The sequence below is a fragment of the Plectropomus leopardus genome, chromosome 8 (genome assembly GCF_026936395.1).
Source record: "Plectropomus leopardus strain MGB_pleo_1.0 chromosome 8, ASM2693639v1, whole genome shotgun sequence".
NCBI classification, from domain to species: Eukaryota; Metazoa; Chordata; class Actinopteri; order Perciformes; family Serranidae; genus Plectropomus; species Plectropomus leopardus.
In genome coordinates this window covers 7,113,037-7,134,902 of record NC_142183.1, presented here as the reverse complement: position 1 = coordinate 7,134,902, position 21,866 = coordinate 7,113,037, and the positions used below count along the sequence as shown (strand labels likewise).

At 38.2% G+C, this 21,866-nt stretch overlaps 1 protein-coding gene across 4 annotated transcripts in view; it reads left to right on the top strand.

Moving 5' to 3' along the window:
- ldb2a (LIM domain binding 2a) overlaps window positions 1–21,866 on the top strand; it is a 120,593-nt gene that overhangs the window by 70,385 nt on the left and 28,342 nt on the right. For all 4 annotated transcript variants that reach the window (XM_042493547.2, XM_042493546.2, XM_088080809.1 and 1 more), the window contains exons 3-4: window positions 216–388; window positions 17,745–17,867. In XM_042493547.2, the coding sequence (XP_042349481.1) occupies window positions 216–388; window positions 17,745–17,867 (296 nt within the window). The remainder of the gene's footprint in view (window positions 1–215; window positions 389–17,744; window positions 17,868–21,866) is intronic.

The window sequence follows — 21,866 nt, the reverse complement described above, 5'->3', positions numbered from 1 at the left end:
TTGTTGTTTGCACCTTTTGTTCATTCTGTCATTCTTTTGTTCGGCTCCTGGACCCGGGAACACTTTTTTTCCTCCACGTACTGCATTTTAATCAATGGATGACTATAAAGTGTCTATTATCTTATCTCATCTTTCAGCCCACTGTCTTCTCTCCAAATCATTTCACGTTTTCTCTCCTATATTTAGCATCTCTGTCCTCTATTGTGTCTCTGCAGCGATCGGAAGGACGTTGATCCCCCGTTATTTCAGCACGGTGTTCGAGGGAGGGGTCACCGAGCTCCACTACATCCTCAAACACTCCAAGGAGTCCTTCCACAACTCCTGCATCACCCTGGACTGTGATCAGTGCACCATGGTCACCCAGCACGGAAAGCCAATGTTTACAAAGGTAACACCTGACCCCTGAGCTTCTCCCACCATGAATAATTGATCACAAGCTATGATAATGGACCAGACCGAGGTGTTTAACTGGTTAAAGATCAAATCCATTTTACACCCTTTGATTCTTTCTTTTCCCCCTGTTTCATTTTGTCTCAGTGTTTTCAAGTCATACCTGGTGGCCTTGTTGTTAAATATGGAAAGGTCTCTCTTTCTTTCATTTGCTGCATGAATTATTAAATGATATACAGTAAAAAAAAAAAAAAAACAACAGAAAATGTTCACATTTAAGACGATAGAATCAGATAATGTTTTAATCTTTTATTTTTCTCCAAAAACAAAAATAAATAAATAATTGATTTAATATCAAATTAGTGAGTGATTAATTTAATGGTTGACAACTAATATATAAATCAGTTAAATATTGCAACTCTAAAAGTAACTAAAGTTATCAAACAAATGTAGTTCAGTAGAAAGTGCATTATTTACCTCTGAAATGTTGTTGAGTACAATTAAGTAAAATGGAAGTACTCAATGTCAGTACCATGAGCATGTACTTGATTACAGTATTTGAGTAACTAGTTAAATTCCACTGCTGTTACTATGAGTAACTTTATCTAAATACACCTTTAGAGTTAGCTGATTGTATGTACTTTATTAAACTATTGATTCTAGCCTCCTTCTGTTCATTAGAGCAGAAATCATTTTTCTTGCTCTTTCTTTCTTTCATTCTCTCTTCTAAAAAAAAAAAATAGATGTGAGAGTTGAGGTTTTGACTTTGTGATGGGGTGTGTGTTAAGTTGCTTTTTAGAGGGGTTAACATTAATAAACTGAACAAAATAGGACTTCACGTGGTATATTATTTTGTATATTACGTGTTAAAAGACCGGTTCCCAAATGTTCAAGTCAAGTCTTTTTTCAAAACAGTACTCAGGTCTGAAAACTGAAGCAGGTTTTGACAGCTCTGAGCATTCCTCCAGTTCATACTGACTGTACAGGGATCTTTTCGTAACGCGCTTCAAATCCAACCGTTGGTTTCCACTGGACGCAGCGGGGGCACTCTGTCTCTGACGAGGCGGCCCGAGCTTATGGCCGCCACTCAAGTCAACGTCTGTGATTCCACCAGATGCGCTGCAGGTCGTTTCAGAAGCGTCCCAGAAGCAGCTCTCAGCTCTGCTCCACTAAAAATAACACGTCTAGTCTATTTTTGATTAAGTGGCGACATAGTTGCACAGAGAAAATCAAGCCAGACAGGAAGTGAAACTGCAGTATCCGGTTAATTTTTGGAATAAACTCTCTGTAAATATAAATATAGACTTGAAATAATTATGAAGATTAATATATTGTTAACAACTAAAAAGCAGCCGCAAATATTTAAAACATGTCGCTTATAACTGGACTTTCAACAGTATTAGATTTATTTGTAGGCTAAAGCACAAAAAAGTATGAAATGATAATAAACAATAAAAACAGACAAAATATAAAATAATAAATCACAAAATTATTGAATAATCTGCAGCTGCAATCAAATTAGCTACTGTAGCTACTGTCATATAATTAAGTTAAACACACTACTTTTCTAATAACATTTAATAAAATACGGATACAAGAAAGTTAAATAAAGTACTTTTATAATGACAAAAAGTCAAAAAAGTGTTCCACTCAACATTTGGATGTTAATGTTAGCAGACAGTTAAACAAATACCGAGGCACAAACAGCTCTCCAGTTCATATATTACTAATATTTCCAAGTCGCACTGGTGCACCGCGGTCGCAAAATGTGACTAAATAATCACGTTCGGAGCTCTGCAGATACAAACACCTCACCTGCCCACACCACTGGCACTACCACTCATTAAGACTGTTACCGCAGCGCGGTTAAACGTATTGATTTATTCTCTAAAAGCTGGAAATAAACTAATAACTCTCCAGTTTATATGTTAATATTATTTACAGATTGCAGTAGTGCTACATGGTCACAAAGTGTAAATAGTCACAGTCTGGAGCTCTGCAAAAGCCCTGCTTTGTGTGTGTGTTTGTGAGAGAGAGAGCCTTACGAGGGAGCGAGGAAACCCAAACTCTGGTGACTTATAAAAACTTGACAATTTATACTTGGATGTTTGGAATATAGTAATTTTATAAATCACACTTTGAATAAGCCATGATACCTCGAGTATATTAGATAATATACCCCCCCACTACAGTCACTTAACATTACAAGTGCAATAGGAAAGGATCTACTCACAGACAGTATGGACGGAGAGGTGATTACAATAAGGCTACAGGCATCTGACTATTGTTTGAGGACAGATTTGAAAAGTCGTGAGCCTATCCATTAAGATTACACAAAAAACTGTTATCATATTGAATGTTGCTGTATGTTGAATTCTAGCTTTAAAATATCTCTGCTGAAAAATGCACCCTGCCCGTATTATCCTGTGAACAAAAATCTGCACTAACCAAAGTTTAGCATTAATGCAGGGAAAAGTCTAACATAGTCATATTTACCTTCTTTACTTATCAGCATTTTAGCCCTCTCCCAGACCCCCAAAAATCCACTGGCATTTCCCAACGTTAAAGATGTAGGCAGATTCTTAAGCCCTCAGGTCCTCCAAAGGCAAAGCTGAGGGGACATGAATAAGATCTTTGAAGAGTATGGTTTAGTTTGCAGTATGAGTGAAGCGCAGACAGAAGCTGAGGGGAAACACAAATTGCGCAGGTGAGATAATCCAAACCTGACACCGAGGTCTTCTGAAAGCGCTAAAGCTGAGCTCATCTGCTTTTGTCTTTGGGGAGAGAATCCCCCTGTGAGCCGGAGTGAATATCTGCTTCACCACAGTCTGATCCAGATGGCTAGCTGACTCTTAGTGTTCTTCTGCTGACTGTCTAAATGAATCTGAGGCCAGATACCTTGTCAGCGCGGAGCAGCCGAGCTAAAGGGATTCCATGTTCTCTGTACCATGAACCCTGAGCTGCAGCACCAGACCGGATTGTTCTGACATTAAACAGCTACACGCCCTCTTGTTTTCAGGACTTGACAGTATGCACTCACTCTTGTGTGTGTATCTAAGTGTGTGTGGTGTGCAGAGTCTGAAATTAACTTTTTGGCTGACCTGCCATGGGCTGCGAGACAAAAAAATAGAATTAAAAAAACATTACTGCAAAAAAAAATCTCAATTCAGATCGTAATTTTGTATCTTACTGAGATTTCAAATCTTATTTTCTGAAAAGAAATTAGGTTATTTTACTAGTTTCCAATATAAATGAACTTGATTCAAGACTTTCTTGTCATCAGCTGTCAGTTTAACTGACACTAAGGAAGCAGTTTGACTTTTCTGATCTTGTTTTTAAAAATGTTTAATCTCTTTTTCAGCAAATTCTTCGGGAAAGGGCAAACAGAATCAGGGTGAGATGGAGCAGTTTTCACCTTCTGGCAGATTGTTTTCTCTTTTAAAAGAGCTTTGAGGCTGAGTTAGAATTTTATTTTAGTAATAAAGGGTTCACACTAGATATCGAATAATAGATTTTTGAGGCTGATATCAGTGTTGATATTTCAGAGCTTTAAAAAGGTCCGATAATGACAAATTGATCAATTTTCTTTTTTTCTCCCCAACATAAATGCATTATATAACCTAAACAAAGTGTTTTCTAAGGTTGTTTATGCTGTTTGTCAAGTTAAAAAGAAACAAAAATATATTCATAATATCTTTATTACAGTGTTTTCTTACTTATAGTTAGACATGCTGTAAACAGAACATGTTGTCCTGGATAATTTCAGATAAATTACTCTGAGAATATATAGTGAATTGACACATATATTGTATAGATAATGTTTTAAACATCTACAGAATAAAAAAAACAGTTGAATTGTTGAATCTCAACTAATAAGTTGCTGAAATGTTACAAATAATTTACAAACTATTCGCAGGTGGACTATGCAAATAAAGTGTTAAAGCAAAATCTTCTCTTACAGCAAATTTGTTTTCTGACAAATAGGCAGTCATTCAGTTCACTACCTACTCATTGTGACCACAGCATTATTTTTTTATTAATATTTAACTGAAATCACAATCTTTCCCTGACCTTTACTAATGTGCTTTTGTTGCCTAAACACAAACGAGAGACTCTGGTGTCACAGTTCTGCACTTTGTAATTCTGCCATCCAACCCGGTCACCTCCCAAATCACCTCCCCGCAAATCCAGCTCAGTGCATAAATGTAGTGTTTCATTAAGTCAAAGACATGTTGTCTCTGGACAGACAGTGATTACGTTACCACCACAACATAATTATGACCGCAATTTAGTAATATTCAAACATAATTTCTAGGAGACAGGGTTGTTTGAAGCACAACTTTCACACTATGTTGTAATACTTCACATTTGGAAATTCTGGAGAAAAAAATCATTTACACATGAAAATGTGAGCAGTGTAGTGCAGGACCTTTATTTAGCATACCAAAGTCAAATCTTAGCATCACTTTGGCTGTGACAGGTGTTTACCTCAGTCCCAGTGCCTGTGTGAGCTGATGTTTGTGTACGTTTACATGCACGGCTGCCTACATGTGGGTTTGTGTTGAGGGGGTTCATGAGGTCGTTTCTTTTTTCTGTACATTTGGAGGGGAGGTGATCTGGTATTCGTGTGTGTGTGTGTGTTTGTACTGTGGGGTGGGGGTGGGGGGGTTCTTTGTCTTATCATATCAGTAAATGGTTATGAAACATCCCCAATAACGCACACAGGAAATGTCTTTTTATGTTGCTGTTGTTTGGTTTTTGTAAACAAGGCTCCCCAAAAGGAAAAAAACAAAAAACATAATATATTACGAGTGTCCGATATTAACCGTACAGAACAGAAACAGAGCGGCCCAGGCCCGGTCAACAAAAAGCTAAATTTGATGCTCGCAGCGCTGCTCTCTTTTCATCTTCACCTAAATTGGATGAGAAGAATTAATTCATTAGAAAAAAAGAAAAAAGAATTCCAATAACTGAGCGTGTTCTCCCTGAGCTCCCAGCAGCAGCAGCGAGCCTGCAGCTCTGGAGGCCCGAATCTCAATCAGCTCTGCCTCGCCTCGCTTTCCTCAACCACCACCACCTCCTCCCCCTCCTCCCACCATCCTCCTCCTCCTCCTCTGCGCCCCCCTCCTCCTCGTCCTCCTCTCTCATCCCCCTGCCTGACTCGCTCGCTCACTCGCTCATTCTCCCCTCGCTCTCTCTACTCCACCGCTCTCTCTCATCCCCCCCTCTTCTTCTTCTTCTTCTCACCCCCCCGCACCCTCAGTACACACATACACACACATGCACACACACTCGCATCCTTCATCCCTAGAGAAATCATCCCCAGCTCCCAACTCGCTCTCTTGCTCTCCCGCTCTCTCTCTCTCTGCCTGTATCTTTCTTTCTCTTCGCTCCTCTCTCTCTCCCTCTCTCTCTCTCTCTCTCTCTGCCTGTATCTTTCTTTCTCTTCGCTCCTCTCTCTCTCTCCCTCTCTCTCTCTCTTTCTCTCTCTGTCTGTATCTTTCTTTCTCTTCGCTCCTCTCTCTCTCTATATCGCTCTCTCTTTAAAAATTTCAAATTCAGATTTGGTTTTATTAGCGTGGCACGGTATTTAAAAAAAATAAGTATCTTATATTTTAGTAGTTTTAGCTTTATTTTCTCTCAGTAACAACAACCCTGTAGACACCAGCTTAATTGCTGAGATCTGGGACGCTAAAACAGTTTCAAAAAGGGGAAAGAAACACCAACAGTTAGACCATGCTTTAGTGTGTTTCACATTATGAGAAGGACATGAAATCAAACACAGCAACATAAAGGTCAAGGGTAAAACAATAAATCTATGACTAATTGCCATTGTGATCAGTGGTGTAAACAGAGCAAAATGCAGCAGTCAAGGAGATGACAACCAACGCATTTAATACCGATATTCATCAATAAAATTACACCAAATCAAACATCCCAAAAAATACATACAGGACAGATTCTTAGACTTTAACTAGGATGGTAAAATACACTCCCAAGTGTTCATAGTGTAACCCATATTATCATTTGACCATCTTAATATAGCAAGGGTTTGAGGACAAAAAGAAGGAGAAAGGTAAAACTTTTACCCAAACTGTCATCATTAGAGCCCAGTGGATATGTCGGTCAGCTGACATTGGCCCATCACATATATATTGGTATCAGCTTATATGTTGTCCGGTATACATGATATGAAAAATGTATTTTGAACAGAACATAATATGGAAAATGATGCTTGGAGAAATTCAGAATGATCAAATTCCTGATGAAGTTTACTGTTTCAGTGCGCTGATGTTTTGACAATAAAATGTATTGGTAAACTGTAAAATATTGTGCCTTCAATACATATATAGTAGTTTATAAACATATCTGAGGGATAATTGCATTGCATAGTTGCATATACATAATATCGGCTGAAATATAAATACTAGAATTTTTTAATAACCAATATCAGTATTGACATCAGCTCCAAAAATCAAGTATTCGTTGGGCTCTAGTCATCATCGTAGTTCACAGGCTGGTTCAACGATAAAGTGCTGCCTCTGCCATAGATGTGCATTCACACTTTTCCAGTGCAATGAGGCATTATTGTCAACATTTTATGTGTGCAGACTGTTGGTTTTACCTCATAATAACGGGGTATAGATACAAAACAGGGCTGTCCTCACATAGATTTTTTAAACATGTATCAGCATCTTTCCTCACTTGTTCTGTGCATCTGGAAAACCCATGATCCAGAGAGCATTTAGCGTCTGCAACCAGACACTGTCATGTCACCACACTGAGCTGCAGAATCTAACAGGGCTTTTAACATGCTTTTTATTTTCTTATTATTATTTCTTCTGTTTTGGAAAATGGAAATGAACAACTCTTCCTTGGTCCATCCTCACGGAGACCACTTTGGGAACTACTGGCTGATAATTTGGCTGAAGTGTGACCTTGTTTACAGTTTCTCTGACCGTCGTGGCTTGTATTTCTCACCCTGTCTGACTTAATTGTAGTGTTACCACCATGTTCACAGTAGTCCACCAATATGGTTTTTACAGGGCCAATACAGATACTGATTATTAGTGATCAAGCAGACTAATAACTTGTATTTGGAACCGATATACATTCGCAGTAAAAATAAAAAAATTAAAACACAAAACTCTTTTTAAATGCCTTTAGTTTATATTTATTAATTGCTGCAAAAGAGAACTATTCAGCACTATCTTAAAAGAGAAAGAGACGGAGCCATTTGTCTTTCCATGCTGACACCTTTGCATGTATTTCAGTCTGCCTTCCCAGGTGTTAGTGGACTGTGTTACTCCCATACTGCACTCTTAGACCTTTTCTGTAGTGCATCCAGCCACAGAGAGGGGGAGAGAATATGTACTGAATTTTTGACGCCATACAGAAACATTCTTTGATCATGAAGCTCAATGTTACTGTATAATTCTCTGGATTATCAGTGAAGTGTATGAACTACGCTGCAGACTGAAGTCTGTGCTGAGTGAAGCTACAGAGTGGTGACGACAGACAGAAGCTTTTTTTACACACAGATCCTGCGATATGGCCGCAGTGAAGACTCTTCATTATGCTGCCTTTGGTTTTTTATACAGAACCAAACAATGTCGGCATCATGCCACCCCAGTGTGTAATTTTACATAACATGCCAGTATTCCTTAACCCTTCAAAACCTGGATCGAGCACTTTTCTCATGCTGCTCTCAGACACTTTTCTCAAGTATTTGAGCGTCAGGCAGCACTTTCTAAACAATAACAACAACATAATTTGGCAGTAACTATCATTTATTGTCTCAGTTTATATGGCAGTTAATCTCGTCTCTGCTCGGAGGGCAAGAACCTCCCGTACCTCAATGTCTCTCATTTTTTGCAGATGTTTTTGTGTTCTTCTTTGTTGAGTCAGCCCCCCCCATCCTGCTGCCTGGCCCTTTTACATAGAAGTCAGTTTGGCACTGTTAGTACCCCTGCTGCTGGCTTAAAGGCGAGACAGCTGTGTTCCCTTAATCTGTGATAGTACCTTTTTTACCAAACGGCGAGGCGTAATAATAGCCAGGGTTTCCCACACATTCATTTATTTGCGGTGGTCCGCCACCATTAAATCATCCGCCCCCACAAATAGGTCTTTGGAGCAGGACTGGCTATTGGGAGCGCTATCTGAATATATACAGTTGGGTTATTTATAGCGCACTTGGGACAGAGATGGCACAGCAGACTGTCAGGTGCATTGAAAGTGAAACTCAAGCATTCATTCTGCTAAGTCTAAAAGTTTACTTTCACTTACAAACTGCTCCTCTCATCCGTCCATGTGATCTGATCATCTGTGAACGGATAGAGGGATCAAGTATCCCTCCATGACTGACAAACTGCTGCTGAGGAAAAGGGAAAAAAAACGGAGAAACATCTTGATTTAGAGAGATGATACAGAGCACGGCACAAGCATTTAAAAGATGCAGAAAAATTCAATAGATAAAAAAACAAAATGCCCCCCCAGCCCCACCCCCGTCGACAGCTACAGACATCCTAGCCGCATTTACAGTGCCCGTTCAAGGCAGGAATATCACGCTGTTATGCCGCCTCGCCGTTCTGTATTATGATGTCCCATCACAGAGAGGGAGGACAGAGTGGTCTCGCCTCTGTACTGAGACAGGTGATAGTAACAGCTCCGTAAAGGGGACAGTGTAAACATAAAGCCTGAAAGACGTGACCACGGGCAGCACAAGTGTGATGTTTTGACGACGTGTTTATGTGTGCGACTTATTCAGAGAAGAGGAACAGCAGCTTTAAATGTCCCCAAACTGGGAAAACAATGAGATTCAGGAGCTTCTTACCCTCCGAGCAGAGGACGAGAACAGCCACCTTATAACAGAGATGGTAAATGATTGAGATTGACATGTTATGGTCTTGTAATTGTTTATAAAGCGCTGCCGACAGGTATTTTATATGTCACGCTAAAGGCGGACGCTTATATGTTAAACCTCCCACCCATTATGCCTCCTTTGATTGCGGGATGCTGCGATGCAGTGTATAATCACACACCGCCATCGTTTGGTTCTGTGTAAAAATGCAGGGGCGGTTTAAAGGGGGGACTTTGTTGCAGCCCCATAGCACGATCTCTTTGTGAAGTAGCACATTATCATCATCAATTAATATTTATTTTTTGGGCAATCCGATAAATGATTCCAATAATCATAAAAATGCTGAATATTTCTGCTGATAGTCAGTTGATCCCTAGTTCCCAGATCATCTGCGATAGAAATGATTGCCAAAACTATGAAAATCGACTCGAGTTGTAATGAACCAAATTTATCCTGAAAGCAGAAAGCATATTTTACATGTTTTGTTCTAAAAATATAACAGGGTGTGTACTATAATGAAAGAAAACAAATCATTTAATACAAATGATTTAAAAAAAGGAATATATATGATGAGATGCAGTTTGATGAATCAGAGTAATGGTTGAAGGTAGATGAAGTGCAGGAGCTCAGCACAGTGTCAAGTTGTCATGCTCTCTCTGTCTCTCCTCATCGTCACTCACCTGGCGGGATGCTACACACTACCGAATGTGTGGCGTTTGCAGGGCGCTAAGAGTGTGCGGTGCTACCCGGGTGCTTGTGAACAATGTGAGCAGGTTTTGCAGGGCGGCGAGGTGTTGACAAGGTCACACAGGGTGCCAATTTGACCAAAAGCCCCCCCAACCTCCCAGCGGCCCCCAGAATCCCAGCACCTCTTTTCACTACCCAGCAGGCCTTGCTTTTCCTGGCCAGTGTGTGTTAGCTCGGAGGGCACGGCCCTTGTTACCGGTGCCCAGTTGGGGGTTTCTTCACGCTGGGAGGGGAGCAAAGAGCAAAAGGCGAGTTCGTGACTCGGTGATCTCAGCTCAAGTGAATTTAATTCCCCGAGTGGAGAAATTGACTAGCGGATGTGTTATCTGCTGTGTGTGTTTTTCTGGGCTTTGCTTGGATTGTAGTTTTCTCTACCATACTTTTTTACCGAAAACTTCAATTAATAGCCTGGGCTATTAATTGCTTAATTCACTGAATTCCGCAGGCTTATATTTGGGACAGGCGTTTGATTCATTTCACACAAAACTTGCTCAGCATCGATGGGAAATTCATACATTTAACCCTTTGAAACCCAGGGAAAATGGCTTTTACAAAAAAATCATGGGAAAAAAGGTAAAGAGCAACAAGAGAAGAGATGACTCAGAAGTTAGCAAGAAATCTGCCAAAAGTACAAAAAATTACCTGAATATTTACTAAAAAACCTAAAAAATATATAAATAAATAAAAATAGACAAAGTAAAAGAAAAAAATACAAAGCCAGTAATGACCTGAAAAATTCTAATAATTCTGTAAAATAATTTTAAATATATAATTATAAATATAGTTTGCTGAAGAAAAAAGTCTTCTGCATCTACTAATCTCTTTATTTGTATCTCTTGTTTAGTTTGCCAAACATATACTTCCTTGTAGCTCATGGTTTCAGTAAAATTAATCGAATGACCAAATTGTGGAGAATCTTACCAAGCTAACATTGTGAGTAGCATGTCTATACTGACAAAAGTCTAAACATATATGAATATTTGTATGTGTGATCTAAGCAGCTAATTAACGTCAAGTCTAGCAGGTAAGAACAACCAGGTTTTTACATCCAAAGAACTTCTGTAAAAACGAACTGCACAGAAACCAGACCTGGCCTCTAATTGAGACAGGCCTTTATCCGTCAAAATGTGTCGCCACACCGGGTTAGTAAAAGGGACTGGCCGTTTAAGTGGATCTAGGCTTTTAGTTAAGGTTTTACAGTACTAACATTACCACATTGCAGTAATTTACTTTTTGCTTTTTCAAAGACTCGTCAAACTGAATTGCAGTGTCAGTTCACTGTCCTTTACATGACAGTGAAGGTTATTAATATAAACTGTGCAACATTTGTGACTTCTTCCGGATAATATAAACAGGATTTGGGTTAACTAACTGTAGCAACAAGCCGTTGACTTTCCTTTTAATACTGTTAATTAACATGACTCCCCGTATCTTTAATTACAGTAGAACTTGACATTATTTTACAATGTTTTCATTATGTTATAATAGCAGACACTGACCTCTCCTCTCCATATTTATACAACTTTTGTTTCATTTTGTGTTGCCTTTTCCATACTTTTTTTCTTAGGTTTTCATTTTAATTCAATTTGCAGTGGCCTGCATTGATCTTTTTATGCACCTATTTTGCTTTTAAATTAATAACTGAAGATCTGCTCACCTTTTTGTATACTTGGTTTTATTCCTGACAAAAGTCTGTGATGTTACAGTAGCTCCTTTTTCAATGTTTTGTACAGACTGTGCACAGGAGTCCACCACTTTTTTGTTTAGATTAAACTAAACTTACTTCTTTTGAAGATTAGTTTTAGATTTTAAAAAAAATGTATTTATTTATTTTCCATTTTAACCTTCATTGACAAAACACAGTAGAGACATTGAGAAAACCTTGCAACAAATGCTGCAATCAAACCAGCAGTGCTACAATTACTATTTGTAAAACATGCGTCTTCATAGCAAGGCCACCTGGAAACTGCAGTTATATACTATTCATAAGCTTGAAATATATTCTGCACTGCACAATCACACTGTTTATCCTGAACAACATTTTTTTTTATTTAAAAGTTTAGTTGAGATGTTGAATAAGTAAGTAGTTGCATAAGTAAGTAATTTGTATGCTGATTCTCATGTTGAGGGAAAATATCACTGTTGCTTCTCCTCAGCAAAGGCTGCAACTAATGATTATTTTCATTACCGATTAATAGATCAGTTGTGTGGTATGTAAAATATCAGAAAATAGTAAAAAAAAACTAAGTTGACACCAAGTTGACATATTCATATTGTTGTGTTCTGAGGTTTGGACTTGAATCACTTGACTTGGACTCACAAGTCACAAATTTGATGACTTCAGAAGCAACTTGACAAATTTAAAAAAAAAAAAAAAGACTTGCAACTCTAGTTGGACTTTAACACCAGTGACTTCATTTGGACTCGAGCCGTTTTACTTGAAAATACCTGATAGCTTTCCCTGAGCCAAAAGGTTGAAGAATATGTTATTGAAAAGGTTGCCTGATTAATTTCCCCCAATTTCCTTAAATCAACATTAACACAATTCATTCCCTGCAAGTGAAGACTCATTAGTCTACAGACCCACTTTGTTTGAACCAATTCAGCAGCATCCAATCAAGTTGCAGGAGAGAACCATAAAGAAGTAATGTTATGTTACTCAGCGCCAGTTGGAAAAAAATGATACCGAAGATTATTTTGTTCACAGACAGAAACAAGGCTAAGAGAATTGCAGTATGCAAAATGTGCATAAATAAATTAAAAATATTGGAAAAAACACTAATGATTTCTGTAAATTTGTCGTATTATTACTCTTACTTCTTGTTTAGGACTTGAAACTCAAAGTTTAGGATTTGGGACTTGACTTGAGACTCATCAGTTTTGACTTGTCACTCTCGACCAAGCAGCTACCTCTGAGGCTGAAAAATGAAGCCAGTGCGAAGGTGCCAAATACTAATTCTTTGAAAGGCCACTTTAGGCTGGCTTAAAATCCCCATAGACCTCCATGTTAAAAACCCCAACTACACAGCAGAAATAAACATGTTTACAGCCAGGAACAAAAAGCGATTTTGGTCTCTATAGCCAATATCAACACCTATGCAAATTGTGGGGAGGGTAAATATTATTTTAACTCACACGTTTACATTTTATTAAGGCCCAAAGTTGCATATCGACTGACAGGCTGCCAATAGTGTCTTCCGTCTCAGTTATATCCGCCCCTCGCTTCTCCACAGCGCCAGCCTCTCATCCAAATATGGTCACTTCTAGCTCCAAAAATCCAAGATGGCAGTGATCATAATGGCGATTTTGAGGCAGCAGTCCATAAACCATTGGGTGACATCAAGGTCGCTATGTCCATCATTTACACAGTCTACGCTCGTGACTAAGGACTTGACTTTGGACTTGAGTGCAAAGACTTGAGACTTGCGACTTGTAAAACATTTACCTCTGGTTGTAAGTATCATAGAAATCTAAAAAAACATAATACTCATATGTGAGAAACTGAAAACAGTAAAAATTTTCCATAAATAAGAAATTATTTGGAAAATACATTTCTGTTGATTATCGAGTATCCAATCAATCATTCAACTTGTTTCATGAGCTCTACACTCAACATATTGTCAGTAACACACTTGGATTAAATGTACATTAACCATAAGTAACATAATACTCCATAATCTTCTGCTCCGTGCTCTCTACAGAGCAGATACAGGAGGTGGTGTTGAGGTGCACTGTTACAAAGCCTGTCAGCAGCTTGTCGCTATAATTGAGCATATTTAGTCAACTTTGATCCTATTTATATTCTCCAGCAGCAGTCATGAGTGCTCATAATAATCGATTTAATGACCTTCAGCTCCTCTGTTGTTAATTGATTGTCATGTTTGGGTACAGTATTGAATAGTGTCCCAGCAGCAGGACGCTGTTATTCTTTTCTTGCTCTTTTGAGCCGGAGATCCCCTGATCTCAGCCCCGTTGTGTGGAAGATTTATGACCCTGCTCTTAAATCAATGGGGACTCTCTGTGAGGGGCTGTACCATTTAATGGACCACTTTTTAATTCAAGGGGATTTTCCTCCTTTTAGTTTTCATAAGGGAACATTATTTAGCTAAAAAATGGTTACAACCATTGTGAGAAATATTAGATTTTTACCAATTCTTTCTCAGTATGGAGAAATAAATAGCTTTGTGTGATTGAATCTACTCTGGAGTCTGTGAAAAAACAGGCTGCCTTGGTTGCATTTGTGGTTAATAAATCTCTGCACCAGTGCCACTAAGACAAATTCCTGCACATTTATTGCACTTGGCAATTAAGGTGATTCTTATTCTGGTTCTGATTTAGCTGCTTTGCCAATTCATTTATCGGTTACAGAGAAGCAGAAAGCTTCTGGGGAGAGAAATAAGAGCAACAGTGGAGGCGATGCTAAAGACACAGTTGGCACTATGGAAAGAGAAATCAATAGTGCAGCGTTGTTTCACTGTAGGCTACTGCACCTGAAAGCATCACAAGACACTGGCTCCCAATTCAAGTTATTTCACCGCTGGTGGCTAAATACCATAAATCTACAAAAGGTACACTTTTCAGGAATGATGTAAAGGAGCACTTATTTCCTCATACATGCCTAAGTATTTGCTCTTTTAATAGGTTTCAGCAGGCCGAAGGGCATAAAACTCATCCGCACACATAATGACCATGATGCATTTCATTTCAAAGGAGCACAAGAAAAACGCCAAAGTCACAGTTGTTTTTTATTCCACCTTTCAATAGCAATTTAAGTACTAGTGGATTAATTATAGCATCCCTTCCTATAATTCAACACAGGCTGAGACCCCGGGGGGATGAGTGATAATTTTGGAGTCAAAACTTCAATATATATGCATATACATATGTTTATAATACACAAATATGCTTTCTTGTTTCTTCTACTTTCTTTTGCTAAATAATTAATATATTCGTTTTAAGGCTTTTTCAGCCAATACTAAAACTCCATCATGTGAAAACCACAAATGTCCAAACATAACAACTTTTTGGTGAGCTTAGAAAATAAGTTTTTCAGAAAATCCAACGGGGTTTAAGATGGTTTATTTAACTTAAGAAGTAGAAGAATTCAACCCATAAAGGAACTCTTAGTCCTTCAGTTCACCTCAAAAATCACCAAATTTGGCAATACTTAATTTTCACTGAACACCCACCCTGAAGGTATTGTTTTAAATTTGAGGGGTGTTTTAAGTCATGCTGCATCCCTCTTTTCACTCTGAACTCTGAGGTCAACTGTTGGACAAACTGCTGTTGGAATTAGACTAAAAAAATAATAAATAAATAAAAGATAAAGACCATTGTCATTGTCCATTAAACGCCAAGGATTATTTCCAAACGCTGCTTTAGTTTAATCCACACTTATCTAGCTCAGACAAGCCCATTATCCAACTGCGCAGATGTTTGCACGTAAAACCACTGTATCAGCGCTGAATTGTGTCAGTCAGTCAGTGGAAGTGTTAATTTCAGAAATTCTATACATCTCCTTAAAGAAGAAATAAAAAATATAGTAAAAGTTCCTCAGTAATATTTGAGTAAATGTGAGACTTTATTGACCCCTGAGGGGTCACGACTCAGCAGCAAAGAATAGGTGAAAGCATCAACAATAAGTGCAGTATACATATGATGTAGTATATATATATATATATATATATATATATATATATATATATATATATATATATATATATATATATATGCGTCTATGCAGTATGTAGGTATGGCAATCACCAGAGGCACCACAATACAAAATTATCATGTCACAATTCAATATGAGATAAAAAATGTTTTGTGATATTTGTAATTACATATATATTGGGATTTATTTCTTATTTTTAACAACAGATTATGTTTTCAAAGGAAAGCTTTTTCCACATCTGTTTCATCTAATAAGATGAAGTTTTCAGTCTGTTAAAATCACAGCAAATGATTGACATTGTGTGTTATTTCAATTTAGTAAGCTATGGACCTTTCTCTGTGTCCTTAATAACACCAAAATATTAATAATAATAAATATAATAATAATTATTATCATCATCATCATCATCATCATCATCATCATCATTATATTATTTTGGCAAAATGTATCTAGTGAACAGCAAAAGCTATTTTATTATTCTAGAAGGCAACCAAAAATTTAATTTGTACTTGCAATATTAATAATTCATATAATAAACATAATCAATACTTGTATCAATACAATGTTCCCACAGAGAATACTGTGATACTATACTCATGTTTTTTCTCCCAACCCTAGCATTATACACACTCTATATAGTAACAATACAATTCTATGATATAAACATCATCATAGATAATGGAAAATGAGTAAAATATCATGATATAGCATGTAATATAATAGTAATAATAATAATAAGAAAAATAAAAGTAGAAGTAGTAAAATAGTATCATTATATAGTAATCTGAGTTATAAAAATCAATGGACAGTAATGTAGTATCACTTATGTTACTGCTACAGTACTTATTTCTTCCATCGTTTTGACAGTAATACAGACACACGTCATCAAGGATAAGACTCAGGTGTGTGTTGGTCCATTGCTGTTGTTGTCCATCTGAAGTGATTTCTTGTAAAAGTTCAGCTTTTATCATTCATAAGTTCTTGTGTCGCTCTTCGTTTGCTCTAATCAGACATTTTCAACAGTAGGTGTCACATTATGGAATAAAACTCTCTCTATATGTACTTTACTGTAATCTCAGCCGGTGGAACAACTCTGGAAACGCTCCGCTGCACAAAGAGTGAGAACATTATACAGAATCCACATTTTACAGTCAAGACAGCAGAGAAGCAGCTCTGCATTCAGGGTTTTTTTGTTTTTTTTTTTTGGAGCAGTCGAGCGTCTATTTATACTTTTTTAGTGTGTGTGTGTGTGTGTTTGTGTGTTGGAGTTAGCGTCGGAGCACGTGATCAGCAGGGGTAGGTGGGTGGGTGGTTAGTGGGGAATGAGGGTGGGGGGTGGGGTTATGGTGGTGGTGAGGAGGGGAGGGAGGGAGGGGGGTTGCAATATGGCCGCTAGCCTCTTTCTTGCTGATCCTCAGGAGACCATCTGCGCTGGGGGCATTGATTAGAGTGTGTCTGGTGGGATTACATCTTTGCCGTTGCCATGCCAACTAATCAGCTGATTTTTTTCCCCTTCTCTCTGTCTGTCTCTCCGTTTCTCTCTCTCTCCTCTCTCTCCCTGGTTGTCACAGCAACGAAATATGGGAGAAGCGCAAGGGCCCCGGCAAGCGCTGAATTCAGCTAAAGGGGCGAAAAAATGTTTTTTTTCCCCGCACTGTTTCTCTCTCTGTCTCTCTCTCTCTCCTCCTAATTGGCAACTCTCTCTGACCTGAAGTTCTTTTGTCTCTGGTGTAAACACACCCCTCTCCAGATTACATTTATTTTCACATTTTAGAAATAGCTGGATGGTTGAGAGGCCCAAGGACAGATGCTCTGAATGAGGGAAGCGAGCAGAGTAAATATTGGGAGCATAATAGCTCGCTCCGTTCTACAAAGTCCTTGAACAAATTCCAAAACGGAGACGAAACCCTTCCAGCGTTTTTTATCAAAATCACGCCCGGCCAATAAACACTGATTCCTTTTTTGTCCGCGTCCAAATCAGCTGACGGCCGCCTGCCAGCCGGTTAAAGATTACTGGAAGAGATATGAGCCTGAGTGGAAACGTAAAGTAACACTAACTATTTGATCTTTGTCCAGGTTTGTACAGAGGGTCGTTTGATACTGGAGTTTGCCTTTGATGATCTGATGAGGATCAAGACGTGGCACTTTACCATCCGGCAGTACCGAGAGCTCATCCCCCGCAGCATCCTGGCCATGCACGTGAGTGTGACATCATTGACACGCGACATGAAAATAACTCCCAGATCTCCCTGGTTTAGGTGTCACTTTATGAATCCTAACGAGGGTCTCCGCACTCTGCCAAGACACTTTTTAGAAGCTATTCATGAGCATATGAAATTTAAACGCCAACAAAGCAGTTTGGAGGGATTTTTGCAAACCAATTTATTTGCAGACATCAAAGGCCACCGAGGATAAAAAAGGGCCCTTGTCTGAAAAGGGAGAGAGAGGAGGAAAAAAAAAAACAAGGTCGAATGAATAATCTCCTTAATTCCACTAAGTGTAACACACATTTAGTCACTGGAGCTGTGGAGTGGAGCTGGAGCTCGCAGAAGGTTTTCTGTTTTCAAGTTATTCAGAACTGAAGCTGTGCGATGCTGCACGGCTGTAAAGGGTCGAGAAAACACATTTTCTAAACATGAATAAAGAAGGCCCAATCAGGCAAACACTAAAACACACCTGGACAAAACGTATGTAGTCAAAGACAGGAGTCCTGCAATAAAACCTTCATTAAGGTTGTAAGATAAGATAAGACAATCTTTATTGTCTCAAATGAAATATGTCTTGTGCAAAGAAGTGCTACACACAGCAGCATGAAAAACAACACAAAACAATACATTAACCACAGGGCAAACAATACACAGTGGACAGCATGGTATCACGTGACCTGGACACATAAATTAGGGTAGAATATTGCACATACCACATAATAAATTAACCATACTATAAGACAAAAACTCTAGAAAAGCATAAAAACATGATGTGGAGACCATAACTAGTGTAGTGTTGTGAAGTAGTGAGGTGTTGATTCAACTTTAGGCTCATTTTTAGGGCTGCAGATTGTGGTGCTGTTGAATAGTATCGCTTTTCCTGAAAGGTTTTTCTATTACTGTGTCAAATTTCTGTCAATGAGGCGATGCTCCTGTAAATAACAAAAACAGCTCTCTGTAAAGTCCAAAGCAATTTAACAACACTACAAACTGCACAAAACTTCATGAAGGTTTTATTGCAATGTAGTTGTATTGCACTGCATTACTTTTAACTTAGTGTACCGAATAAACTGGTAACTCAATGCTGCACAGTGGTTCTTTTGTATTTTTGGACCAGGGGTCACTAATCTCTATAAAGAATATTTCCAAAGGTCAAGTACTCACCCTGCGTTAAGTCGAATCCCTGATGATGATCCCATGACTCCATGGTGAATAAAATATCCAAAACCAGAGCTAATTCTTGATTAATGGGAGTAAAAGAGGTCACAATAAACAACAGCAAAACTCTATCAAAACATCTGTTTCCAAACTCTCACACAATTTGTGCAGTATAATCCAAATCTCACTTATCTGGTCGTATGTTCATTGCTTCCCAAACACGTGCATTTTTCCCTAAAACGTGACTATTTTAAACACTGCTGCATAAACATTCTCATGCACGGATGAATAATGCACCCGTGCTGGTCATGCAGACGGGTTTTAAATAGTAAGGTTTTACAGAAATTGTATTTGTTTGGGAAGTACTCGGCATACGACTGGGGTAAGTGAGACTTAGATTATACTGCAAGAGTTGTGTGAGAGTTTAATCAGCTGTTTTGATAAAGTTTTGCTGTTGTTTAATGCAGAACCCTGCGACTTCAATTCATCAAGAGTTTTCTCTGTTTAGATAGATTTATTTGACAATCATAAAATACACATAAGAAGACAGTTATTACACACATCTACAACTGTTGAGGATTAAATTACACAGTAAAGCCACTGGTTCATTCTCCGTTCACCGCTGAGGCATGCAAGATAAAGTTTTCTGTACAGGTTTAACAGATTATGGCGAAAGTAATTGAAACACAAATGATAATTTGGGTGAAGTATTCCAGTAACCTTATTTCAGACATTCACATCTTCATGTAAATGAGATTTTAACATGATGGTGTCATGTCTGAATAACTCACTTTTACATCATGACTACAATCTTATCAGATCATATTCATAACACGCATATCAAACAGCACAAGTCTGGTTCTGAATTTGTGAGATTAACATTAAGAATATAGCAGAACATGGTTAAATATAGAGAGAAAATTAAATGTACGTCTTGTTTGCAGGATTAAGATCTCTGGGACATAATTCCCAACTATAACATCTCATTCTCAAAGATTAAATCAGTTTCATAAACTATGAATTGCTTTGAATTAGCCAACTTCCTTTTCTCGTGGTGCAAACAGGATGTAAGAGGAATTATACATTTTCTTTCCTTTTTTAATAGCACAACCACCTTAAAGTTTAAGCTTTTCAATTCAAAAGAAAATCCAGCAAAGCGCTTTACATTCCCAACTTAGCAAGACTTTAAGAAACAGGCAGCAGAGTTCGCTGCCTAATAATTGATAAGAAAATTTATTAGGATTTTTGACAGAACAGAAGTGGAGGGCGAGCGTCCATCGCGCTCAGCATCGTCATTAATGAAAGCACCGACGGAAAGATACGTTTTTAAAATTCATCGGTAATGCAGCCTGTGGCAGAACAGAAAACACTAGCCTTTCTTCATATCATTAAACTTTTTAACTCACAGCTGTTTTACAGCAGCGATGACGCCTCCTCTCCTTACATAAATCTCTTGTCAGGTTTGAAAAAAGCCGTGGGGAACATTTACATAAAAGTCACCAATGTCTGAATGACGAAATCCATCACTTTAACAGTAAGATGAAGCCAGAAATGTGACGCATTTCACGTCTGAAAAGAGGAAAATGACTGAAAAACAACAATAGTTTATAGTCCTGTTGGCTGGCTTTTCTTTTTCACCAGTGATATCCAGTAAAGTTTCTTTACATGCAGTTCCTCCCATTTGATTGAGGAATAAAACGAGATTCATTCCAAGTATTTTTCCATTTACCCCATGGACCCAAAGGTGTGTGTAAAAGGCAGCTTCGCCTGTATAGCCCGCTTCTTTTTCTTGCCAAATCTTCATATGAATTTCACTCACCAATAAATTGGCCCCTCTGGGTATTCACACTAATTCCTGGAGAGTGGGATATTGTGGGGTATTGTGGGTCCTGGCCAGATCTTCAGTGATTTGTGTGCGAAGTGCGAGTTCAGTCTTTTGATCGTTGCTTGGACTAATGAAAGCAGATACAGACACATGGGAGTCAGAACAGAAAAAACCTGCAGAAACCAGTACAGACGGAGCCACTGTGGAAGGCCCAGTTTTTGATGTGAGCTGAACCGATACTGTACTTTTTTTAAACAGTCGCTCAAGAAGAAGTGTTTGGAAAAGTAATAAAGTTTGTGCTTATTGTATTTTTAAGAAGTTTATAAAGAAACAGCCTGTATTTGATATCATGATAGATGCTAGAGGTGCGTGATCACTGATGGAAATAGTATCAAACAGTACATGTTAGTGAAGCAGAAGCACAGGAGCTTTAAAATAAGACCAACATGCTGTAAATATCTGTGTATTGTGAAAGAAATGTATATATTTAAACTTTATTTAAAATGTTCCCCATGTGGAAATGACTGACAAACGTGAGATAAACAGGAAGAATACGTGGTGGAACAAGAGGACAGAGTTTGTTCTGCAGTTCCTGTAACGCCCACTAGATGCTGACTTCACAAACTCATCTGTTTTGAAGTCACAAATAAACTTCACTTTATTATTTTCAACAAGGCATTTGAGTTTCAATAGTACTTTTACTTATTCTTACATTTTTCTCGCCGATGACTCTATGAGTGCTTGTTGGCAGCCAGCAGGAAAACTTAACTTAATTACAAATCAGTGGTGGAAGTATCCAGATCGGTTACTAAAGTAAAAGTAACATAATTTGAAAATATCACTTGCAAGTGAATGTCCTTTTTTCTATAAGCTTACGTGAGTGATAGTACAGAAAACATGCAAAAAAATGTACTTGCAGTATTAAGGGTTAAAGTATTAATCATTGCAGCACATTGGTACCTCATTATATTCTTTGTAAATATGTGTGAAGCTTTAAAAGTATTCACC